Here is a 12625-nt window from a genome sequence, read left to right on the forward strand (position 1 = left end):
CCTCCCCAGCTATTGGGTCTAATGATGTCCCCAATTGTCATTGCCAAGTCCTCAAAGAAATTTACTGGTCCCCAGAAAATTGATAGCAAGATAGTGAAGTTAATCTTCTCTAAAACTAAATGTTTGATCCAAAAGATCCCCTTTAATTTGAAGGATTGAGTTGTTTGATAATTTCACAAAATAGCTGTATCTAATTATAATGATATTAGTCTGATTTAAAAAATCAGCAACATCTATCTTTTCTCTGATTTTTCCTTTAGAATACTTTTGGATTATGAAATCAATGCCATTTTGGCAGTCAGAAATATATCACCTAGCAACTTCTGGGTAAGATGGCAGATTAGGAGCTATCTCTAAGTGAGAGGATTATTGTAGTAAGTAAAATGGGCCAGCCCTGATGTACTGCCCAGGACATCTTCTCACCTCAGGACCCACTGATTAACAAACATGTGCCCCATTCTCCAGTGAACTTTCTCCTAGGTCTGACTCGGCACCTGCTATGGCAGCCACACTGGCCACTTGGGATATGATGTGCTGACTGGGCCCTCTCCAAGTCAACCTTAAATGCCACCTCTACCAAATGCCTATAGAAGCTGTATCATCCTTGAGTTTCTACCACACAAAGATCTGCAGTGTCCATCAACCACACAGACTGCCTGCTTCTTCTGCATCAGTACCACTCCACTGGTCATAGCTGCAAAGAACAGTAGCAGGCAGCATATCTGCCACTGCCACTGTCCCAAACTTTATCAGGGTGGCTGTCACTAGATACAGCAAGTATGGTGTCAGGGCCCCACCTGAATCAGCATCCATTGCTCAGCTTCACAGAAGGGCATGACTCCTGGGATCTCAAAGATTTGCACACCTGACCCAGGAAGCACAAGGATACACTGTAACCATAGTCATTCAGAAAAAGCAACTTTCCCTCGCTGGCTTTCAAGGGTTACAAAGTAACAGTTTGGGGGAACAAATCAGGAAGAGAAAGGATACCATCAAATCTATTCTACAAAACCAGCATTATCCTGATACCAAAATCAAATAAAGACTGAAAAACAACAAAAGACCAGTTTCCCTGTGACAATAGATGCAGAGTCTCAGCCAAATGCTCACAAACTGAAATCAAGAACATAGAAAGATGACAAATGGGCTCCATTTCATGTATGCAGGGTTGGCTGAACATTAGCAAACCAATAAGGGTTTAATTGATAATTAAATCCTGATTAATAGACTTAATAGACCAACTTAATAGACCCAATTAATAGACTTCCTCACAAGAATCACAAATCTCAATAGATACAGAAAGGACATTTGATAGAATTTAATATGCCTTCATGATAAAAGTCTTAGAGACATTGGGAATAAATTGAGTGTGCCTGAAAATACTAACAGTTACCTAAAACAGACCTATAGCAAGCATTGTCTAAGTGGAGGAAACTGGGAACATTTCCTGTAAGTTCTGGGATGAGCTAAGGGGTCCCATCACATTTAGTACAGTGCTTGGAGTCTTAGCCACAGCAGTCAGAGAAAGAACACTGTAAGATGGATTAAAATAGAATTAAAATTATCCTTATTCATGGATCACATGATTCTATACTAAAAAGACCCTACAGACCAGAATCTTCTAGAAAATTATTTCAGTTACATTGCAGAATGCAAAAACCTACATAGAGAAATCAGTGCTTTCATTTATGTGAATAATGAACTGGCTAAGAAAAAAATTTAAAAAATTATTCCATTTTCAATACCAATAATAATAAAAAACAACCAGGCAGTGGTGGCGCATGCCTTTAATCCCAGCACTTGGGAGGCAGAGACAGGTGGATTTCTGAGTTCAAGGCCAGCCTGGTCTACAGAGTGAGTTCCAGGACAGCCAGGGCTACACAGAGAAACCCTGTCTCAATAATAATAATAATAATAATAATAATAATAATAATAATAATCATAGTAATAGACTAGAAACAACCCTAACCAAGGAGGGGAAGAACCACTACAATGGAAACTTTAAACCTCCAATGAAAGAGATTGAAGAAGATACTAGAAAATGGAAAGATCTCCCATGGCCAGAGGTTGGTAGAATTAATATTGTAAAAATGATCATTCTACCAAAAGCAATTTACAGATTCAATGCAATCTCAATCAAAATCCCTACAACACTCTCCATAGAAATGGGAAAAAAATCCTAAAATTTATATGGAACCACGAAAGACCCCAAATAGCTAAAACAACTATTTTCCTAAATATTTTAATACACCACAGAGGGGTTAAGTCATGAGGCCTCTACACTCATTAACAAAAGAGCTAAAGAAGTGGAGTGCAGTCTATTTATTCCCTACATTCAGGAGGCAGAGGCAGGCCCATCTCTGTGAGTTCGAGGCTAGCCTAATCTACTTAGCAAATGGGATTCTGTCTAAAACAAACATCAAAACTGTAAGGAATCACACCCCTTTCCCCGGTGCCCTTCCATCTTTCTACCATGTGAAGACAGTTGTCAGCACACCTCACTGGCACACCATTAGCCAACGCTTTCAAAAGACATTAAACCTGTCAACGCCTTTATCTTGGGATTCCTTGGGATAGCCTCTAGCATTACAAGTAAAAATTTTTTCTTTCTTTCTTTCTGTCTTCCTTTGTCTTTTTTCTTTCTTTTTCTTTTTCTTTTTTTTCTTTTTCTTTTTTTTTTTTTTTGACAGGATTTCTCTGTGTAGCCCTGGCTGTCCTGGAACTCACTCTGTAGACCAGGCTGGCCTCTAACTCAAAAATCTGCCTGCCTCTGCCTCCCAAGTGCTAGGATTAAAGGCGTGCGCCGCCACTGCCTGGCCAAGTAATATATTTCTATTGTGTATAAATTACCCAGCAGCATCTCATTAGAGTAGCACAAATGATCTGTGATCCTTCGAGAAACCCTGAAAGCATGGCTCTCTCCTTAAAAGCTTGGAGAAACTGAGTCAGTGAGAGGAAAAGATGATGTCCACAGATCCACAAGGCCACTGATGGCCATCTATCTCATGGCTGAGATAAGTGGCAAATGAGACAGGAAGAAGTCTTAGGAATATATCCGTTTCACAAATACAGATAGAACGCAATTCTAATACAAGATCATTTTTAACATCCCACACTACTGATATGTATTTTTATGGAAGTAAAACTACTGTTTACTTAGTTTTATACAGGTAAAAAGTGTTCCACACATATGATCTTAGAAGAAGCTCTTGACGTGAATTAAAATACTCATAGTTGAGTATTCTCTAGGCACAGATTGCAAGCCAGAAGCCGGGCACATCTCTGGGTTGAAATCCTGAGCTGATGCTGTCAGGATAAATCTCCAGTCTTCTACCCAACTCTATAATTCTCTTTATTCCCTCAGGATGCTGTGAGCAGAATCAGGAGAGGGGAGTTTCTCATTTACAGTCCAGGGCGAGGGGCCATGTTGCTTATACAAAGTTTCCTAGAAGGATTTGAGAGGCTCTGGGGAAGTATGCTATTTAAAACAATGTATCTTCTTTAACCAAGGGCAAAACTGATGACTTGGTAAAGGAAAATGATATCCTGCATAAGCCTGGTGACAGCAGCCAGGATTGTGAAGGACATTCTCAAACTGTGACATTCCACTGAGCCTTCTGATTGAGACCTCCTAAGCCACTGGTGTGGCCAGATGCAAGGAAGCGTCTGAATTGGTATGACCAGAAATGCAGACAGTGTATGTCTCACTAATATTTGGAAATGTATGTGAGAACCTTCTAGTCCTGAGTTCTCATCCAATGAGGAGATCACAGCAACCCTAATGTGGACTGCAACTTTGCAAGCAAGATGAACTTCAGCAATTACAACAACCATTCTTTGGAATCCTTGCAGCAGCCAGTTCGGAAAACCCTGTGCCCTGGGAAAGGAATGCAGTCAGGAAGAGAGGCCAATGATTAACAGGTTAGATCCTCCAGTGGTTAAAAGAAGAATACATAAAGGAGGGAAAATGAGGCTTAAAACAAACAAACAGAATTTAGCTGTTTATTTAATGTATGTAAGTACACTGTGGTTCTCTTCAGACACACCAGAAGAGGGCATCGGCTCCCATTACAGATGGGTGTGAGCCATCATGTGGTTGCTGGGAATTGAACTCGGGACCTCTGGAAGAGCAGTCAGTGCTCTTAGCCACTGAGCCATCTCTTCAGCACAGATTTTTAACAGTCTTAAGAATGCTTTTGTGAGAGGAAACCAGAAGGAGAAGCTGGAGATGTGGCAGATGCTGAGGAAGAGGATGCTGAGGAAGCTGGAGACAGGAGTGGCCTGAGCCTTCATCCAGAACCTCTGATCTCCCTGAGCTACTACAACTTGCCAGAACTTTGTACTCTTATGCCAAGTAATTACAAAACAAATGACTCCCGAGGGTCAGCCAAACCTACTTCCATGTCACAGTTGAAGACCCTGAGCAGCCTGGGGAAGCTTCTTTATTTAAGCAAATCTTCAGGCCAGACTTTGATATCCACTAGACAACTGCCTGTCCTAAGTAAATCAAGGCACCATATTTCTGGGCCAAAGTTGGTTGGCCCAGTAAGGGGCCCAGACTGCGGAGCTTTTCAAGTGCTCCTCATAAGGTCTTGCATGGGGAAGGACAACGGTTAGCAGAGCCAATAGAAAGGACCCTGGGAGGGAGGGGCTGGAGAGGGCTATACCAGCAACTGGATGGAGCGGTACCAATGGACTGAATGCCAAGCCTAGAAGGCAGGCACTAGCCTGTAGAAAACAACATAAAACATGCTGCCCCTGACACTAGTGACATTGCCCGCTGACTCTGTTAGGTGGGCCCAGTTGCTAGCAACAAGAACAGCTTTACAATAGCAGCAGAGATGCCCCAACCACCCACCATTATCTTCAAGCAACTTGTTCATTTCACACCAACAGGTGACACATAAACACGCCAGACCAGGCATGTCAGGCTCGGAGTCCCAAACACCTGATTGAGGTGTCCGAAGAAGGGCCCCGTGCCATACCCCAGGCTCACCTCCTGGATATTCTCCTTCACGCGGCTGTCCGAGGGATGCATGACAGTCCCCATCACTTTCACGTTGCCACAGACAACCAGGGCTTCATCAGGTGCGTCTGTGTTTATTCCTACTCGCCCATGACAGATGACAGATTCTGGAACATGTCCTCGCTGCCACAGTGCGTCGCTGTCATTTTCAAACTGCCCAGGGTTAGAGGCCTGGAGAGACACAGAGGCACACTGCAATTAAAGTTCCGGTGGCAGAAAGAGTTGATCATGTGTCCTCAGAGCAAAAGAAAAACAGACTGTTATCTGAGTCCTTCCTCTGAGACTCCCATACTGGGTAGAACACGCTGATACAGGCAAATAACACCAAGAGCCCAGGAGAGCCAGAGAGACCCACAAGAGTAGGAGCTCTGCATGCCATGGCTGAGAACATCGAATGTCTGTGACATTTCTCAGAGACTGAACTGTGTGTTCCGTCATACCAGACAACTTTAAAAGATGAGGAAGGGGATGCAGACTAAAAAAAAAAGTGACTCTTTTCAGGTATAATAATATTTGAAATTCATAACAAAAAATGTATACATTATTTAATGCTCAAGTAAATAGAAAATACCTTGTATTTAACTAGTCTTTTATAACTTCAAAACACTCATATTAGTGATTGCACATGCATCTGTCAAACAAGCAATTAATAGAGATAGTTGATCAGAGTTAGTTGATATACCTCAACTATCCCCTGAACACAGGTAGTACTGTGGAATCTTGGGGGCTACGTCTTTGTGTGCTACTCCATGGAGCGATTTTATGATATAAGTGCCGTCGTGCTCATTTTATTGACGCCGGCACTCTGAGAAGATAATACATTGCCCAAGAACAGGTAATCTGCGCTTCAGCTACCTCTGTGCTTCCTCTGTTTACTAAGTAACGACTCTAACTGGGCTCTTTCACAATGTGGTTTAGAAGTAACAACCAGCAACCCCTAAAAACAATCCACGCGAGACTCCAAGAGAGAGTTCCCTATAACAAAACGCTCTGCCTAACATTTTCTACGATTGTACTCTTTCCTCTCTCCTCCATTGTAACTGCGAACGTATTTCCAAACATGGGGTCTTGGGCGGTGGTGGCGCACGCCTTTAATCTCAGCACTTGGGAGGCAGAGGCAGGTGGATTTCTGAGTTCGAGGCCAGCCTGGTCTACAGAGTGAGTTCCAAGACAGCCAAGGCTATACAGAGAAACCCTGTCTCGAAAAACCAAAACAAACAAACAAAAAAAAAAAAAAAAAAAAGGAAGAAAGAAAGAAACCTGGGTTCTTTTCTTAAAGGACGATATTCTAAATCTGATTTTTTGTTCGTATCCCCCTGAAGAGAATTCAGATTCGCTAGGATCCTGAGAGGTATAGTACTAACACAGGGACTTCCATTTTGTCTGTCTGGTGTGCCTCATATCTGGGTGCGCTATAGATCCCTGAAGATGGCTCAGAGTCCTCACAGTGTGCTCATGAACACACACTGGGAGAGCCAGGAACTGGGGTGGGTGGCTGAGCCACACTGTTGTTCACTAGACACTTTTTTGGTGTTGCGTGAATGTTCTGCCACACACATGTGTTATACATTAAATAATAATAGTAGTAATAATAATAATAACAATAATAATAATAAAATGAAACCATCAAGTTTAGCTCTTAGTTTGATTTCAACTGAAGAACTTTTGGGACAACTCCACCCTCCTACTTTGTTTCTACCAGCTGAAAACCTGAACCTCTCAGAAGGCCCAGGAACCGACTCTTAGCAGACAAAAGCAGTGGGAGAATGCAAGCAACAGCTTTAAATGTTATTTTGTATAAAGTCACTTCAACCACAGCTTTCTTCAAGATCCCAGGCCGGTTGGATGTGAACGGTAAGTTGGCTTTGACTCAGTTCTTTTATGGTGAGCGATCAACACAGAAGCATAGAGTGCAGATGCATTTTGCTCTCTGCTGAACATAACGAGCCCCTTGAAGGAAGCAAAATGGGACAGTGATGGATTCTTGCTGTTGCACAGGAGCTTTGGGATAATTCTTAGCAGGTTGGTAACTGGATACCGAGAAGCAGATGTAAGTAGATTTTTTTTTTTAAATACAATTGCAACATTTATATTTGTTTCAACAGACAAAACGAAATCCCTAAAATATGTTCAAATTATTTCAACAAGGAACATGATAGATCTACAAGGGATGCTAAGAAGGGCTCGCCATCTCAAATGAGAAATACTGTAAGATCTGTATGTTTATTTGCCCTCCTGGAACCCATGTCTTCATGTGTGAAAACAATCTATAGTATGCTTGCTCTCCAGAATTATGAGCTTACATCCATCCACACGAGGCCCAACTGTGGTTGCTGGATACCGAACACAAGCTGGTTTCATTTACTTTTCTAAAATACTTTTTTGTCTCATGGTTTCATACGTTTAGGGAAGAAATTAACATTTCAGCTGAGTTATATGAAATCAACTGGTTGTAAGACTTTAGGGCAAATATTTATCTTTGGGTATGAGTGTTACCCTTGGAAGAATATCAATAGGCCCAGTTATCGTCGTTACCCATCTCCAGAGGTTATTGTAGAGTTCAGTGAAGTCGTGTGTGCATGAACAGTCTTCAGAATTAAGGGCGAATTGACACAAATTCATCCTCAACATAACTGGCCGGATGCAGCACTTACTGTCTAACCTATAATCGCACAGCAGCACAGCTGTGGAGTCAGAGTCCGGTGGGACTCCCTTCTGCAAGAACACAATGCTAAGGGCACCCCCTGCAGATGCTCAAGACAGCAAACAGCATTAGCCTTGACTTGAGTCTGGAAGGAAAGTTGCAGGACTTTTTTTGTTGTTGTTTTACTTTTGTTTATGGCTCTAAACACAGACAAGGAGCTAGCAGACAAGGGCCAAGACCCTAGGAAATCAACTTGTGCATCTTTTGAAAAAGTTGTTAGAACGGGATCCAGAGATACTCTGGACCATTCAGTGTGGTTTATATAGATCTGCATCTGCAGCCAGAGGCCTGTTAGAAATACATATTTGTGGACATCCCTGGCCGATTAAAATAAAAACTCAGGACATGGGCTTAGCTATTTGAGTCTGCATAAGCTCCCTAGGGTGTGTGTGTGTGTGTGTGTGTGTGTGTGTGTGTGTGTGTGTGTTTGCGCATGCGCGCGTGCACACACACATGAAAATGAGTTGCTCTGAGAACGGACCCTTTTCTGTCTGTCCCCTTCACCAGTCTTACAGACGCTATTGTCTTTGGTGTTGGTCTTCTACCTCAGTGTAGTTTGCAGGGAAAGCAGAAATCCTTGAGGATGGGGCCATTTCTATTCTTCTCAAAATGAAACAGAAAACAAAACAAAACAAAGAAAGCATGTGTTTCTTTTCCAAAGAAGGGAATCCCAGAGCGTCTTTGCAAGGTAGACAAAATCAATTGTCCCTCCCGCTTGCCATACAGCACCCCAAACCATCTCTAATTGAATATTTAATAAGGAAACAGAGCTGAGAAAAAGCCTGGGCAATACAGGCAACTCTAAGGGAACTCCACTCAAAGACTGAGAAATAAAGCCCTGTATTGGAGAAGACCCTAATTTACACTAAATTAGTCCATTTTCACCACAGGAATTTAATATATTTCTAAAGATGTTACTGTTGACAAGCCAGATTGGACAATGGCCAAACACTGGCCACTATTCTCCTTTCAAGAAGAACTTTGACCAATGGGGTGTCCTGGACACCTCCCAGAGGCCAGAGTCTTGGGGACAGCCCTCATAATGTCACGTCTAACAAAGCATAAAACACTGATCCCCACCATATGAGAAACATACAGACACACACACACACACACACACACACACACACACACGGAGTTTCAAAGATTGTCTCTCCCTCCCTTAACATGATCAAGCGTGTAATACCTTTAATTATTAAACCTTTCTTCTTGTCTTTCATTCTGGAGCTCAAGCTGGCAGAACCAGGCCATGGCCTTAGAGGCCACGCTTGACTCTTGGGTACAATGTAGTCTCAATTATAATATGTTATGTTATGTATTATCTGTTACATGTTATTTGTTATTGTATATTGTATATTATACACTATATATTATACATTGTGCTGTATGTTGTACGTTGTATGTTGTATATTGTGTGTTATATGTTGTATGTTATATATTGTACATTATATGTTATATGTTATGTGTTGTGTTATATGTATGTGGTGTATTATATGTTATGTGTATATGTTATCTATACATATGTAAATACATACATACACATAGTGTTACAGTGTTAACCATTTAAATGGACCGAGAAGTCCGTTTCCACCTTCACACATGTGTTTGGAGTGAGAATGAAATAGTCCCAGTGAGTTATTTGGGGTAAGGAGGGTCTACGTTACTGTTATCCTTGTTCTTCTCATTATTTTTAGGGTAAGTGGTGTCTCCTACTCTACTGCTACACTAGGGTGTTCTCCTTAACCAAAAACAATAGCTGGGAGAAAGCTACTGTCTCCAAGGCACAATATGCTTTTAGAATTTAAAACCTGGGTCAATAATACACGAAACCTAATCTATGCTGAGCGCAACTCAGTGTGTCACATTCAGACTAAATGTGAATTTCACCACCGTTCTAACCCAAGCTCAGCCTGTGAGTTAATCATGTTTGTGCTGTGATGAGGATTTATAGGGTGTGTTGGTTAACAGCTTCTTGTTAATGGAGGTCAGGCGAGCCAGGTTCCCTTCCTCCCCTGGCTGCTCTCTGAACTTGCATAGTGCTCAGGATGCTGCCAGCCAAGAAAGAGGAAACCCTGTTGCCACGTAAATTATTCAAAGAGCGCAGGTGACAGAGTGTGTGACCCAAGTGCTGAGCACATGGCTCAGGACAGCTCCGCCATGCCCACTAGTCTATGTCAAAGTAGAAAGAATGATACTTCTGTCTTTATTCCTTCTGAGGAGAAGTCAGAAACTGAGTAACCTAATTTCTGGACTAGAATTCAGATCATATATTTTAACCCAGCAAAGCAATTCAGATTATAACAAATGAGATGTCCAGCATGGCTTTGACCCTGGGGGGGGGGGGTTCTGTGGGAAGGACTGGATAGATACCTCTGTGATTGGCTGCTGCTTTTGCCTCAAGAGTCTTCTTGGCCTATGGTTATGTCAGAAACAGCCTGTGTGTGAAAAGCTGGCTTTCACACAAGCATTTTACTTTATTTCTGTCATTGCTTCACCTCCAGTGAGATTTCTAGGGATAACTGGAGGGTTTCCACTAGCTTATCATGTTTAACTGACATAATTACGGAGGGTTCTTTGTTTCAGAACAGCTTGAAGCAGGTAAGAAGAAACTCCACTTTCCAAAAGGAGGCAGATGTGTCCCCAGGGCCTCAGGTTGGTAGCTATGAACATAGGCATAGCCACAGTGACTGGTACTCCCTTCTAGAATGTCACATCCTCTCTATGTAACTCTCAAAGGCCTGGGACAGCACAGTCTCACCAAGGCTGCCTGTTAACTCCTGCAATACTCTCAGTGGCAGCCAGTCTGGCCTCATAGCTACAGCTGCAGCTGCTAGTAGCTTAATGTCCCCACAGCTGCCAAGACACCATCCACAGCTGTACCCACTCAACAAATGAGCTGAGCTATTCCCTTGTGTAAGGCAGTGGCCCAGATGCCCTGGGGTCAGCAATCATGTCAGAAAACCTTCCTGGTACTTTCTTCACTTGGCAAGCCTATATCAGAGAGAGCCGGGCTAACAGGAGACTCCATCATTTAGGAGCTGAGTGATACTGCATGAGTTGGCTTCTCAAACCTTTTTCCTCTGGGCATTGAGAATACTCACAGAACAAAAATGTATCATCGGTATAAAGCAGTGCCATGTGTAGATGTTTAATCAGTGCCTCAAACAGAGTCAACATCATAGTACATGGATTTCCCAGCCTCAGTACTATGGCATTTGGGGAGGGAATACTTCCGGTGGGAGTGTTTCCCTGTGTATTGTCAAGTATTGCACATCATCTCTGTTCTCCATGCACTAGATGTTGAACGATCCTCAAGGGACAAGATGCCCTTGGTTGAGAACCACTGTATACAAACTAACATAATAGTTTCTGCTATTCTCATTACCGACAACGGTTAGGAGATACAACAGTTGAACTATGTCTATGTCACTGACAACTCAACTTCTTCCTGTAAGGGAGAAAAGCATATGTGGTCCAGAAAACCAGAGAGCTGGGCTTACCCTCACAATGATCCTTTCAGAGATGTGGGCAGCCACCAGGTAGAACTGGTCTTGGTTAGCAGCATACAATCCGACCACCAACATGAAGTATCTAGTTCAGAAACAGCAGACTGATGGGGGCACATCAAAGAACGGAGATGCAATTTGTGCAATTAAATAGCACCCAACATTTCATTAATACGTAGCAATGGCCTTCCCCTTCTATCTCAGAGGCACCCCAGGGAACTGGAAGAACAATTGGCTGACTCGCTACTGTCCCAGGTGTGTCTGCGAGTCTGCTTCCTGGGGAGAGCTCCGAGAGCTGGGCTCACTCCACCTATGTGGCCTCACCCTGGACCATCCCTGAAGTGCTGTTTACAAACACAGAACAAAGCCACCAGGCTTCCTGTGTCCACAACCATATAAGCCACAGGTCCTGGGCCTTAAGGGAGGGAGACTTAGAAAATACGTCCATCATGTTGGTTCCATCCCATCCTGACCTGCTCCTGGTATCCTCCATTTTTAATGTCCTCAGGCCTTAACTGTAGCTGAAGACTTGAACCTCCCTCTAATCCTCCCAAAGCAAATCTCACTGCAGGTATCTTCCTCACACAGAGCATCAGTGAGACAATCTTAAGGTCCAACCATTTCTTGAAAGTCAAAACAATGGCTCTCCGTGACATTTATCCTTATTTATCTTCCCAGGGCTGGAGACATGGTGGCTCATTGGTTAAGAACGCTTGTTCTTCTTAGAGAGGAACAAGACTCAGTTCCCAGCATCCACACAGTGGTTTACAACCATCCATACCTACAGTTCCAGGGAAACCAACACCCTCTTCTGACCACCATGAGCAGTACGCAGGCATGTGGTATACATATATACATGCAGGAAACACATTCATATCTATAAAATGATTTGGGGAGGGAGAGGCTGGGGGGGGGGGGGCAGAATTCAGGCCATGCATGCCTCCTTGCTCTTTGTAGAATTGCAACCTAAGAAAAGGATCAACGTCTGGGAAGTGGTTGCTCATGGCTTTAATCCCAGCACTTGGGAGGCAGAGGCAGGTGGATCTCTGAGTTAGAGGCTAGCTGATCTACAGAGTGAGTTCGAGGACAACCAGGGCTACACAGAGAAACCCCATCTGAAAAAAAACACAAAAGGATCCAAGAGAAGCCAGGAGGTCCACACACACCCAGATTTGGCTGTGAATCTCAGGTAGGGGAACTGGGAGACATTCTCTTCCGGAGACAGAGGTCTTTCTCTTGGGCACCAGGGCTGTGAGGGTGGTGCTAGGCCTTTTTACCCTGGGCATGGCAGCTCCTGTGTCTAAGTTCCTAACTCCTGAGACACTCCAGGCCCCCTCAAATTGCCACTCCAGTTTCTAGACAATGAGGATTCCCCTTGAACTAAATCAA

General features: G+C 43.1%; 1 protein-coding gene across 3 annotated transcripts in view; it reads right to left on the reverse strand.

Moving 5' to 3' along the window:
• The window catches only part of Myrfl (myelin regulatory factor like), a 123779-nt gene that overhangs the window by 40370 nt on the left and 70784 nt on the right, over positions 1-12625 (reverse strand). For all 3 annotated transcript variants that reach the window (XM_076920277.1, XM_076920276.1, XM_076920278.1), the window contains 2 exons: positions 11231-11321; positions 4997-5197 (listed from right to left, as the gene is read on the reverse strand). In XM_076920277.1, the coding sequence (XP_076776392.1) occupies positions 4997-5197; positions 11231-11321 (292 nt within the window). The remainder of the gene's footprint in view (positions 1-4996; positions 5198-11230; positions 11322-12625) is intronic.

The sequence above is a fragment of the Arvicanthis niloticus genome, chromosome 22 (assembly GCF_011762505.2).
Source record: "Arvicanthis niloticus isolate mArvNil1 chromosome 22, mArvNil1.pat.X, whole genome shotgun sequence".
NCBI lineage: Eukaryota > Metazoa > Chordata > Mammalia > Rodentia > Muridae > Arvicanthis > Arvicanthis niloticus.